Raw genomic sequence first — 13,965 nt, 5'->3', positions numbered from 1 at the left:
CAATGGGCATAATAGAGAGCACAGAAATAAACCCAAGTCTCTATGGTTAATTAGTATTAAAGGGTGCACAAGTATACAATGGAGTAAAAATAGCCTCTTCAACAAATGGTGTTGGCAGAACTGGACTGGTACATAGAAAAAAATGAATCTAGACCACCAACTTACACCATACACCAGAATAAACTAAAGATGTATAAAAGACAAATATTAAGTTGTGATACCATAAAAAAGTTTGAGCAGAAACCACTGGCAGGAAAATTTCAGACATCCCACATAGCAATATTTTTGCCAATATATTTCCTAGGGCAAGGGAATTAAAGGAAAAAATAAACAAATGCCACTACATCAAATTAAAAAGCTTCTGCATGCTAAAGAAACCACCATCAAAATGAAAAGGAAACCGAATGTATGGGAAAACATATTTGTCAATAATACTTCAGACAAGGTTTATATCTCCAAAATATATAAAGAACTCACATGACTCAACACCAGGAAGACAAACAATCCAATTTAAAAATGGGCAAAGGACCTGAAAAGACGATGGACATATGAAAACATGCTCAATTTCACTAGCCATCAGAGAGATGCACATTAAAACCACAATGAGATATCACCTCACACCTGTCACAATGGCTTTCATTAATAAATCAACAAACAAGTGCTGGTGAGGATGTGGAGAAAAGGGAACCCTAGTATACTGTTCATGGGAATGCAGATTAGTGGAGCCATTGTGGAAAACAGTACGGAATTTCCTCAAAAAACTAAAAAATGGAAGTGCCTTTTGATCAAACGATTCCACTGCTTGGAATATACCCCAAGAATCCTGAAACACCAATTCAAAAAAACTTATGCAGCCCTATGTTCACAGCAGTGCTACTTACAATAGCCAATTGTTGGAAATAACCTAAGTTACCACCAGCATAAGAATGGTTTGAAAAACTGTGGTACATTTACACAATGGAATACCATGCAGCACTGAGAAAGAAGAAGGAATTCCTACCCTTTGTTGACAGCATGGATGGAACTGGAGACTATTATGCTCAGTGAAATAAGCCAGCTGGTGAATGACAAATACCATATGATCTCACTTATAAGAGGAATATGATGAACACAATAAACTAACAAGCAAAATAGAACCAGAGATATGTGAACAGGGAATAGACAGACAGCTGCCAGAGGAAAAGAGGCGGATGGTAATGATGCAAAGAGGAAGGGATTAGTCAAAGAACCTATATGAAGGACCCATGGACATTAACAATGGTGAGGGGAATGACTCTGGAAATGTGGAGCAGGTGGGGTGATGGGGAGTGAAGGAGGGCAAAACTGGGCCAACTGTAACAGCATAAACAATAAAAAAGTTAATAGAATAAAAGTTAAAATAAATAGATAAAAACCACACTTGGTCTATGAAGAGAATGCTGCCTAGTGTGGCTCCGTGGGTTGAGCACTGGCCTGAAAACTGAAAGGTCACAGGTTTAATTCCCGGTCAGGGCACATGCCTGGGTTGCACGCCTGTTCGCCAGTTGGGGGTGTGCGAGAGGCAACCAATTGATGTTTCTCTCACACAATCATGTTTCTCTCCTTCTCTTTTTCCCTCCCTTCCCCTCTCTCTAAAAAATAATTAAATAAAATCTTTTAAAAAGAATGGAAAAGCTAGGATAAATAAATAAATAAATAAATAAATAAATAAACAAAATAAAGACTTTACAGGTTGAAAGCCAAAGAATGGGGAAAGATATGCCATGTAAATAGAAAACTAAAGAAAGGTAGAATGGTTAAATTAATATTAACATCAAAGTGGACTTTAGAAAAAGTACTATTGCCAGTGATAAAAAGAAAAACATCTCACGAGAGAGATCAAATCACTAAAAACGGCTAGCAATACTAAATGTATATGTTGCTAACCCCAGAGTTTCCAAATAACATGAAACAAACCTGATAAACCCAAAAAGAAAAATAAATTCAGAATTATGATCAGAGAATTCAACATACCTTTTTCAGTACTTGGTAGAACAGTGGTCAGAAAATCACTATGGATATAGAAAACTTAACCTTGTCAACTGACTTGCTCTAACTGACATTACATAGAACGATCTAACAACTAATACAGTCTAATTCATTATTTTCAAGTGAGTGAGGAACATTTATGCAAAGAAATCATATTCTGGGCCATAAAACAAAACTCAATACATTTAAAAGGACTAAATCATACAGAGTATGTTCTCTAACTACAACAGAATTACATTAGAAATCATTAACAGAAAAATATGTGAAAATTCCTTTAAATAGTTAGGAGTTTAACAATACACTTCTACATAAACCACATGTCAAAGAAAAAATGCAAAGAAAATTAAAAAACATCCTGGGCCGAATTAAAATAGAAACACAACATATCAATTTGTGAGATGTAGCTGAAGAAGCTAGGCTTTAAGGGATATTTCTAGCTTATATTAGATACTTACATTAGAAATTATTTTATGGATAAAATGGAATATAAACACCTTAAAAAGAAAGATTTCACTGCTATTTAAATTATCCCACTCTGCTGACAATAAAAAAATCATCAACAAAGACTCTTTTTTATCTTTGTATTACTCACACAGCAGGTACTTAAGAAATATTTAAGTGAACGCATCATGCACCATAATGGACTGTCAATGTCTGAACCACAAATGGTTTTACAACCTTTCAGGTCCTTAATAACAGTTAGCACTGTATGAAACATTTGGCTGGCAATCAAAAACTTGTGAAATAAACAACTAATGTTGCTCCACTATATTCTATTATGATGAAATTATCGTTAAGCTAAAATGAATTGTGTTTTGCTCACTCATTTCTTCTTGCAGGGCTTCTTGTTTCTGTTTTTGGATTTTTATTTCTTGTTCCAAATCTTCTATCTTGCTGTTTTTATTAGTTAACTTTTGATTTAGTTCTTTCATCAGACGTTCGTAATCAGCTATTTCCATATTCATCAATGTAGTTTGTTGGGCATCCTGCATGTATTATAAACAAGAGATCCATAAAACACTAGATCAGTTAATTTCATTTGTAAAATGGATAAAAAGATGCCACAGGAATAAACAGATCCTACCATGCTTTTCTGAAATAAAGTTTATACAATAATGAAGATCCAAGAAGTTGGATATTTTCTACTTTGTAATTTCAAAATGTTTTCTAATAGTTTAATCCAATTTCCACTATTTCATCATATCTCATTTTAACTGGTAATTCTTCTCTTGTTGGGCTCTTATTTATAAACACTAATATTTTAAGCAGCTTGTATAATAATACCTTTATTTTTAGCCCCGTGTTTGAAAAAGTTGAGAAAAGTAAGCCAAAGTTGTAATTATAATATAAATTTCAACTTTTCACATTAAACCTTCATGTGTCATACAACAATCATGTACAAAAATAAAATATCACACCAAAATCTAATAATTCATGAGCTTAGATTATTCTGGAGGGACAGGAACTCAAAAAGTAAGTTAAATTTTCAATATTTGGGGGCAAGAGATTTATAAATGATTATTTTAGCACCATAAGTAATATTGGTTTTGGACCATTTATTTTCAATGTTTATAGAATAGTTTAACAAATGTAAATACTGACTTCAGTTTTGAGTCTGATGTTTTATTTTACCTTTTTAACCAGTTCTAATTCTTGCATTGTTTTCTGTAGCTGTTTCTTTTCCTTTTGAAGTTGTAGCTGAAGTTCTTCAAATTCCTTTACAGAACTGGCATGCTCCTAAAATTAGAAATAAAAATACCACCCCCAACCCCAAGCCAACCAACATTAAAAAACAAGGTATTTAAAAGGAATTACAAAAATAAATCTGACATAGTAAAATAAAAAATGTTTGAAATATTTCAATATTAAAACAATATAAACTTGAAAATCATAGCTTGGATTCTCAAATTCATAGTTTGTATACATTAAGAAATTAAAGAATTCTGCTGTATCCACAAAAGCTACTCATTAACCTTTCCATCTTCTAAATAATACCTTGATAAAAACATTGATATATAATATAAATTAATCCCATGGGACTGTTTTTACCTTTATCTTTTGCTCTTTCTTAAGTTTTTCAGCTTCCAACTCTTTGTCTGCCATTGCTTTGGCTTTTTGGACTTCTAAAATCTGTTCTTCCAATACCTTGGCATTAGATTGCAGTGTTTCAACATGAGCCAGGAGATCATCTTTATCAGAATTTAATTTTTCACACTAAAATGACAAATGATTCATTGCTGTAAACACACACAAAATATACAGGAGTGGAAGAGAAAAGTGGTACAGTAATGAGAATTTTGGTATAGTATAAAAAAACAAAGATTTCAAAATCTATTCCAAAGAATAACAATGTTAAATTGAGGATAAGTTTTAAGCCCTATCATTGTTGATATTAATTGGCAAACATTACAAGAGACCAGGAACAGTGGAAGAGGAAAATACAAAAATAATATAAAAACCCCAGGGGAACTGAGATTAGAGCAATAAGTAAGACAGAATAGACTTCTGGCCAAGATGGAGGCATAGGTAGACACACTGTGCCTCCCCCACAACCAGAAGAACGACAACAAATTTAAAAACAAAAAACAACCAGAACTGAGAGAAAATTGAGCTGTATGGAAGTCTGACAACCAAGGAGTTAAAGAAGAAACATTCATCCACACCAGTAGGAGGGGCAGAGATGGGCAACCGAGTAGAAAGGACTGGTGGCGAGGAGGTGGCTGGTGGACTGAGAGAGGCAGTGGCTTCCAGACTGCACAGTCCCACATTTGTGGGGAACTGTTCCACCTGTGGGAAACGTGGCTCAGCCCCCACTCAGAAAAGCCAGTGAGAAGCGAGGTTGGCGGGCTGGACCCATGTCCATGGATAGGTTCTCCAGTGGGAAATCAGGCCTGCATTGTACCTAGACTGCTATGAGACTTGCTCTTGCTAAAACTCCCTCACTCTGAATTGAGGCAGCAAATGTTTACTGAGTACCTTTATCTACCTAAAGTCTGTGCTAAACCACCCAAGTATGGAGTGTGACCAGTTTCCCCCTTGAGCTGTAACATCCTTCTCTTTGAAGTAATTAGCAGTGTTCTGTCTTTTGTCCTCCTTAAAAGGTAATCACCTTTGGTGATCCTGTGCATAGTAAATGAGCACCATCCTCCATGTAATGTGCCCAGAAAAGCAATAAAAGCCTGTCCAGGCAGGGGTGGGCTCTCTCTTGGGCTCTCTCTAGCCCTCTCACCCTCTCACTTAGTGTGGCCATGCAGCCCCTTTTTCTCCACAGGATTTCTGTAGTCCCTGTGTATTTGTATATTGCAGACACAACACCAGATCCTGAGGGCCGGGATCCCCATCATCTGGTACCCAGGAACAGGCACCCAGGGCTAGGAGCCACAGTTGTGGTCAACATACCAACTTGGTTGGAGTGTGCGCATCAGCCCAGGTTAGGGCCTACGACACTGAGTGCTTTTTGGTTAGGTCGTAGGGTGTGTTGGATTGAAGAGAAAAAAGGGATGGCTTAGGAACCTCCAGGACATCTGTAAACATTCCAACATGAGAATCATAGGGGTGCCAGAAGGACAAGAGGAAGAGCAAGAAGTTGAAAACTTATTTGAACAAATAATGAAGGAGAGCTTCCCCAATCTGGCAAAGGAAATAGACTCCCAGGAAGTCCAGGAAGCTCAGAGAGTCCCAAAGAAGTGGGACCCAAGGTGGAACACACCAAAGCACATCATAATTACATTACGGAAGATTAAAGATAAGGAGAGAATCTTAAAAGCAGCAAGAGAAAAAGAGAGAGCTACCTACAAAGGACTTCCCATTAGACTATCAGCTGACTTCTCAAAAAAAACCCTGCAGGCAGGAAGGGGCTGCAAAGAAGTATTGAAGTCATGAATGGCAAGGACCTACATCCAAGATTACTCTATCCAGCAAAGCTATCATTTAGAATAGAATGGCAGATAAAGTGCTTCCCAGATAAGGTAAAGTTAAAGGTGGTCATCATCACCAAGCCCTTAATATGTGAAATGTTAAAGGAATTTATCTGAGAAAAGGAAGAAAAAAAATATGAACAGTAAAATGACAACAAACTCACAGCTCTTAACAACCGAACCTAGAAAAAAACAAAAACAAACTAAGAAAACAACTAGAACTGGAACAGAATCACAGAAATGGAGACCACATTGAGGGTTATCAGTGGGGAAGTGGGAGGGGAAGAGAGTGGGGAAAGGTACAGAGAATAAGCAGCAGAAATGGTAGATAGAAAATAGACAGGGGGAGGGTAAGAATAGTATAGGAAATGTGGAAGTGAAGAACTTATATGCACGACCCATGGACATGAACTAAAGGGGGGGAATGCTTGTGGGAGGGTTGTGCAGGGTGGTGGGGAATTAAGGGGGAAAATGGGACAACTGTAATAGCATAATCAATAAAGTACATTAAAAAAAAATAAGACAGAATAGTTGCTAGTTTTTTCCCCAACAGTGAGAAAAAGAAAATGAAATTAAGTTTCTGACTATGTGTTAATTTTATTTTACAAAAATATTGAAATTGAAATTATTAACATGTTCAAGTCTAAAAAATTTTTAAATAAAATATAATTCATATTTTATAATTATTAAAAATGAAATTGAAAGATAAAATTTTAGACAGAAATAAAATGTAATTCATATTTTATAGTCATAAAATATGAAATTGAAATGTAATTACAAAAATATTGAAATATAATTATTAAAATTTTCATGTCAAAAAACAATGTTCATTTCTGTACTTAAAGTTACCTGAGAAATTGAAGTCCTTAATTGTCTTGTAAGTTCTTCTACATGATGCTCAAAATTAGTAGTACGTTCTTTTTCTATATCCAATTGCTCTGACTGCTTATCATATTCTAGTAAAAGATTCTTTAATAAAAGACAAAATAATTACCTTTAGGATACTATACATTCAACCAGTCAGACTACATCATCAAGCCATTTTGATATAAGGTTTATGAGTCTATTCTTGAAGCTTCAATATTTATCTAAATTCAACATTTGATAGAATACCTAACTGGCATTATATAATAAAATAAGCATAATTCAGATGATTTTAAGTATGAGGAGATCTATTAAAGGGAAAGAGGATTTTAAATGTATACAATATATTTCCAAGTTAAATATTTGAGTCATCAACAGAAAATAAACTTCTGAAGCATAAACAAAATTTAAGGAGGAGGAGCCCTGGCTGGTGTGGCTCAGTGTATTGAGTAACGGCCTGTGAACCAAAGGCTCGCAGGTTCGATACCCAGTCAGGATACATGCCTGGGTTTTGGGCCAGGTCCCCAGTTGGGAGTGTGTGAAAGGAAACCACACATTGATGTTTCTCTCCCTCTCTTTCTCTTTCCCTTTCCCTCTCTCTAAAAATAAATAAACAACATCTTTTAAAAAAAATGAGAAAAGCCCTGGCTGGTGTAGCTCAGTGGATTGAGTGCAGGCCTATGAAGCAAAGGGTCGCCAGTTTGACTCCCAGTAGGGCACATTCTTAGGTTGCAGGTCAGGTCCCCAGTCGGGCACCACACATTGATGTTTCCCTCTCTCTAAAAATAAATAAATAAAATCTAAAAAAAATTTTAAATAAGAAAGATGAAATGTTTCAGGCCTACTCTAATATAAAGTACAGGTGATAATGGTAAACCATTTGAAGATGTTATATAAATAGTCTCTCATATCTTATGGCAAAAAACTCAGTATTTTCTAAATACTATGAAACCAACTGAATTATTTGGACATTCCCAGCTGGCCCCTATTCAGGGACAGAGTGCCTTGACTGACCTCTTTGCTACATAGCAGCCAATCAGGTCACCTTAAAAAATACATAAATGAGATTCACTGTTTCCAGATTGTCTATAGTTTTTCCTGTGTCCCCTTTCTTCTAAAACCTGTTTTTGCCTTTGTTCCTGAACAACTACTGATTGTTCTCCTTCATATAAATGAATTTGTATCCAAAATATCTAAGAAAATGTTTGAGTTTTCTTTGAAAGTTTATTTTGGGAGCCCTGAAAAGTGACCTTCATCCAGCCCTGGACCTTTTAAATCCTTGGATCACCTTCCCAGGCTCCTCTGGTAGTCTCACACATGGCAATTATATGCTCTGCCTCGCCAATCCTGACTCTCAACCAAATCTAATTCTGATTTATGCATAGTCGATTGTTATTATTTTTACATTGTTCTATTTATTGATTTTAGAGAGAGGTAAGGAGGGAGGGAGAGGGAAGAGAGAGGGGAAGACAGTGAGAGGGGGAGAAAGGAGAGAGAGGGAGAGAGGGTGTTCCATTTATTTATGAATTCATTGGTTGATTCTTTTTTGTGCCTGACCCAGGATTGAACGGGCAACCCTAGCATATTGGCATGATACTCTAACAAACTGAGTTACCAGCCCTGGGCCTCTGCGTAGTTAATTATTGTTCACACTGGTTACTGTCAGAATCTGAATTTCTATTTTATGGTCTACCCATTTAGTAATATGGCAAAAGGCAAGGATTGGGAATGTAGAATCTGGCTTATAAATTTGTTTGTCCATATTTATTTGAGGGTTCTGTGACTTCCTGACATACATAAACATGGGGCTGAGAAATCATGTCTTCTTTTCCATAGATGCCATGCTTGTTTTTGAGGTATGTGGATCTAACTCCAAAAATCACCTTAATTTTAAAAAGACCTTAACCCTCTTAGACTATCTGGTTTTTTGTTTTTACTCATTATTGTTCTAGTAGTTGTGAATAGCTGCAAATATTGAATTGCTATACCAAGGCCAACTCTAGTAAACAATGACCCCCTACAGGAAATTCTAACCTATTATTCTTAACGAGAGCCTTGGAACAAAAAATGAATGACATACATGGAACAATCTCCTTTCTGTGATGGGCATGCTGATGCTTCTAAGCAAATTAATAATGGGCAATTACTGTAACTTCAGAACTGTTGCACATTCAGATCTCTTTAAAAAGCTGGTAAAAATTATTATTGTAAGTAATATATAAACACTGAAAAGAAACTATTTAGCTAAATTCGTAAGTAATCTACAAATTTACTCAGCATTTTAACAATAATGCTCTCGGAGGAACCTCATGGAACTTAGTTATATATCTGTTTTTACTAAACATGATCATCATTCTTAAACATTATCAGCACCTCTGTTTTGACCTTAAATCCTTTTGCTTCATCACAAATAGAATCTCTAACTTACTAAAAGATTGGAACAATTTTATAACTATGAAATCTACTTTAAAAAATGTTTTAACAGACTTTATTTTTAAAAGCAGTTTTAGGCTCATTCCAAAACTGAGGGTAAAGTACAGAGAATTACCATTACCCACCTCCCTCCCTCCAATGCATAACCTCTTTCATTATCAACATTCACCACCAGAGTGATACATGTATCACAACTGATAAACCTACATTGGTTCATCATTGAACATCATCGTCACTCAAAGTCCATAGTTCACATTAGGGTTCATTCTTGGTGCTGTACATTCTATAGGTTTGGACAAATGTATAATGACATATATTCACTATTACAGAGCAGTTATGGTGCCCTAAAAATCCCATGTTCCACCTATTCATCCCTTTTCCCCTATAAGCCCTTAGAACCATTGATTTTTTTCTTACTGTCTCCATAGTTTTACTGTTTCCACAATGTTATATAGTTGGAATCATACATTATATAGATTTGTCTTATTGGCTTCTTTCACTTAGTAATGATATGCATTTGTTTCTCCCATGTTTTTTCATGGCTCAATAGCTTATTTTAGTGCTGAATACAGTCGTGTATCACTTAATAATGGGAATATATTTTGAGAAATGCATCAATTAGGTGGTTTCATTGCAGGAACATCATAGAGGTACTTGCACAAACCTTGATGGTCTAACCTACCATACATCTAGGCTCCTGGGCTATAAACCTGTACAGCATGTAATAGTACTTAATACTTAGGCAACTGTAACAATGGTAAATATTTGTGTATCTAACATAAAAAAGGTATAATGAAAATAAGGTATAAAAGATTTAAAAATGGTGCACCATGAATGGTCAGGGTACTTACCATGACCATTCATGGAATTTGGGAGACTGGAAGTTGCTTTGGGTGAGTCAGTCAGTGAATGGTAAGTGAATGTGAAAGCCTAGGACATTACTGTACACTATGGTAGGCTTTATAAACACTGCCCCAAAAGTCCTTCACCTGCTTCCACTGGAGAGTCAAAAATAGAACATAAAGCTGTCAGTGCTGCTCCCTGAACAGGGCTATATGCTGGACTCATCAGAAATATAGAGGAGAAACTGGCTAGTTAAGACACAGACCACAGTAATGTCAGGAAGGAAAGATGGCCATAAGAAATCAAGATGGAGAGATAAAGGAACATAGGAATTGGCATGGCAACATGGTTTTGGCTATTGCATGTTGGAGCAGTGGTTGGGTCAAGTAACTTTGTGGCACTCATAAAAAAAAAAAGAGTATTTAACATGGAGAGGGCATAGAACTAGGGACTCAGTATTTGGACAATGGAAATTTGGTTTTAGTTCCATCAACCCTATCTAGCACAAAGGGCTCTCTCCGGCATTGAACTGATGGAATAAAATTTATCTATGTTTTACATCATTACAACTTGAGAATATTTCCAAAGAACAAGGACAGGCTGGCTCCATACTACCACCAAAAGCTTTTCCTAAAGTGGCAGTGGCACTCAATCCTTGTTAAAATAGCCCCTCTGGACTTCTGTCATTGTACAGGATCTTAGGTCCTCAACAAAGAATTTACAGCTGTGTACCCTGAAGACCATCAAGCTGGAGCTAAGAGAGCTATAATGCCCTCTGAATATGTAGCTTTGGGAGGACAGGTTCCTGTGATCTGAAACAGGTTAGTCATTGACTAGGATATAATCTGTGCACTCAAAATTGAGGTGCTGTGAATGAGAGGGAATCTATTGCCAAGCTCCACAACATTGCTTCCATCAGATAAAAAAAAAATTCCTTTCTGAACCACATATCCTTCTATTTCTTACAGGAAATTCAGCTCCATTATAATCTTATGGGACCACCATCTTATGTCATTATGTGGTGCATGACTGTAATATTCAACTGTCTAAATGTACCACGGTTTATTTATCCATTCATCTAGAAGGCCATCTGATTAGTTCAAAGTTTTGGTAATTATGAATAAAGATGCTACAAACATCTGTGTGTAGGTTTTTGTTTGGATATACGTTTTCAAACCCTTTGGGTAAGTACCAGGGAGCATGGTTGCTGAATATTATGCTAAGAGTATGTTTAGTTTTGTAAGCAATGGCCCAATTTCTTTCAAAGTGGCTGCATCACTTTGCATTCCCACCAGCAATAAATGAGAATTCCCATTGCTCCATGTCCTTACCTATATTTGGCAGTGTTGTTTTTTTGGATTTGGACCACTCTAATTGGTATCTCATTTTAATTTGCATTTCCCTGATGACATATGTTGTGCAGTATCTTTTCATATGCTTATTTCCAACCTGTATAGTTTCTTTAGTGAGGTGTCAAGGACTTCAGCCCATTTTAAAAATCAGGGTATTTTTTTTTGTTCTTATTGTTGAGTTTTAATAGTTCTTTGTATATTTTGGATAACAGTCCTTTGCCAGATACATGTCCTCTGCAAATATTTTCTTCTGCTCTGTGGCTTATCTTCTTATTCTTCTGACATTATCTTCAACACAGTAAATTTTTAATTAACTATAGCTTATTAATTCTTTCATAGGTCATGCCTTCAGTGATCTATCTTAAAAGCCATTGCCATACCCAAGGTCATCTAGGTTTTTTCCTATTATCTTCTAGGAGTTTAATAGCATTATTTTATATTTAGCTCTCTGGTCCATTTTGAATTAATTTTTGTAGGGTTTAATATCTAGATTTATTTTAATAAATTTACTGACTTTCTAAAAATTTATTTATTCATTTAGAGAAAGAGAGGAAGAGGGAGAAGAAGAGAGAGGGGAAAGTGAGAGAGGAGGAGAGAGAGGGAGAGGGAGAAGGGGAGTGGAGAGAGAAGGAGAGGAAGTGGGGGAGAGGGAGAGGGAGGGAGGGAGGGAGAGGCGGGGAGGGGAGAGAGAGAGAGAAAAGAGAGGAGGAGAGAGGAGAGAAACAGTGATCTGTTGTTTCACTTATGAATGCATTCACAGGTCGCTTTTTCTATGTGCCCTGACCAGAGATGGAACCTGGAACCTTGGTCTATCAGGGCAATGACCTAACCAAATGAGCAACTCAGCCAGGGCAAGATTAATTATTTTCTTTCTTTCTTTCTTTTTTTTTTTTTTTTTTGCATGTGGATGTCTACTTGTTCCAGCACCATTTGTTGAAGATTATCTTTCATCCATTGCCAAAAATCTGTTGACTATATGTATATAGGTCTGTTTCTAGGCTTTCTGTTCTATTTCATAGATCTGTCTATTCTTTCAGCAATACCACAATCAGTCATTGTGACTTTATAGTAAGTCTTGAAGTTACATAGTGTTAATTCTCCCACTTTGTTCTTCAATATGCCTATTGGGGTCTGACATGTACCATTTTCCTTCTTTCTAAAGAACTTTTAATAATTGTTGAAAGGCATGTTGACTAACCCCCTCAATTTTTATCTGATAAAGTCTTTATTTCTACCTCACTTTTTGGAGGATAGTTTTACAGGGCACAGAAGTCTAGTTAATGAATATTTTTCTCTCAACAATATAAGTATTTCATTCCACACTCATTTTGTGTATTGTTTCTGAGAAGTTATATGTAATTCTTTATTTAAATTTGTTTTTAATCATTTAAAAAAAATTTTCAATTATAGTTGACATACATTACTAGTTGCAGGTGTAAACTCCAGTGATTAGACATTACATAACTTACTAAATGATCAACCTGATAAATCACACACCCATCTGACACCATGCATAGTTATTAGAATATTATTGATTATATTACCTATGCTGTACTTTACATCTGCATGACTACTCTGTAACAACAAATATGTATTTCTTAATCCATTCACCTTTTTCACCCATCCTCCCAACCCCCTCCAATCTGGTGACTGTCAGATGTTCTCTGTTGCTATGAGCCTGTTTCTGTCCTGCTACTTCATTTTGGTTTACAGATTCAATTGTTGATTGGTGTTTTCATTGTTTATATTTTAATTTTTTTTCTTCTTCTTAAAGAAGAGATATATCTATATCTATTATCTATCTATCTATCTATCTATCTATCTATCTATCTACACTGGTTTGGTGGTGATGAACTTTAGCTTTTTCTTGTCTGGGAAGCACTTTATCTGTCATTTGATTCTGAATGACAGCTTTGCTGGGTAGATAAATCTTGGTTCTAGGTCCTTGCTTTTCATTACTTGAATAATTCTTGCCAATCCCTTCCGGCATGCAAAGTTTTTGTTGAGAAATCAGCTGACAGTCTCATGGAAGCACCCTTGTAGGTAACTGTTTTTCTCTTGCTGCTTTTAAGATTCTTTGTCTTTAACCTTTGGCATTTTAATTATGGTGTGTCTTAGTGTGGGCCTGTTGTGTTCATTTTGTTTGGGACTCTCTGTGCTTCCTGTACTTGTATGTCTATTTTCTTCACCAAGTTAAGAATGTCTTCTGTCATTTTTCCAAATAGATTTTCAATTTCTTGCTCTTTCTCTTCTCCTTCTAGCACCTCCATGATGTGAATGCTGGTATGCTTGACGTTGTCTCAGGTGGACCACCATGCTGGAGCACATCCCACAGAGCAGGACTTGTTTCAGCAGGGCTCTGGTGCCCACTAAATCTACCCCCTGAATGTATCACTTGGGGAAGGTGTTTGGCTGCTGGAGCTTCAATGTGGTCTGAAGCTGTCAACTTGGTGCACTGGTTCTGGGGATTCCCAGGAAGTGCAGGCCAAAGTCAGCCTCCACCTGTGCTCTGCCCAGGGCCACCCAACATAAGCTACAAAGTGATCTGC

The 13,965-nt window shown here is 36.3% G+C and overlaps 1 protein-coding gene across 2 annotated transcripts in view; it reads right to left on the bottom strand.

Annotated features, from left to right (window-relative positions):
- The window catches only part of GCC2 (GRIP and coiled-coil domain containing 2), a 90,600-nt gene that overhangs the window by 58,221 nt on the left and 18,414 nt on the right, over window positions 1-13,965 (bottom strand). For both annotated transcript variants that reach the window (XM_024552354.3, XM_045189150.2), the window contains exons 10-13: window positions 6,774-6,893; window positions 4,057-4,221; window positions 3,640-3,744; window positions 2,831-2,993 (exon numbers count right to left, since the gene is read on the bottom strand). In XM_024552354.3, coding sequence (XP_024408122.2) covers window positions 2,831-2,993; window positions 3,640-3,744; window positions 4,057-4,221; window positions 6,774-6,893 — 553 coding nt within the window. The remainder of the gene's footprint in view (window positions 1-2,830; window positions 2,994-3,639; window positions 3,745-4,056; window positions 4,222-6,773; window positions 6,894-13,965) is intronic.

The sequence above is a fragment of the Desmodus rotundus genome, chromosome 3 (genome assembly GCF_022682495.2).
Source record: "Desmodus rotundus isolate HL8 chromosome 3, HLdesRot8A.1, whole genome shotgun sequence".
Lineage (NCBI taxonomy): Eukaryota > Metazoa > Chordata > Mammalia > Chiroptera > Phyllostomidae > Desmodus > Desmodus rotundus.
This window is presented reverse-complemented; position numbering and strand designations above follow the sequence as displayed.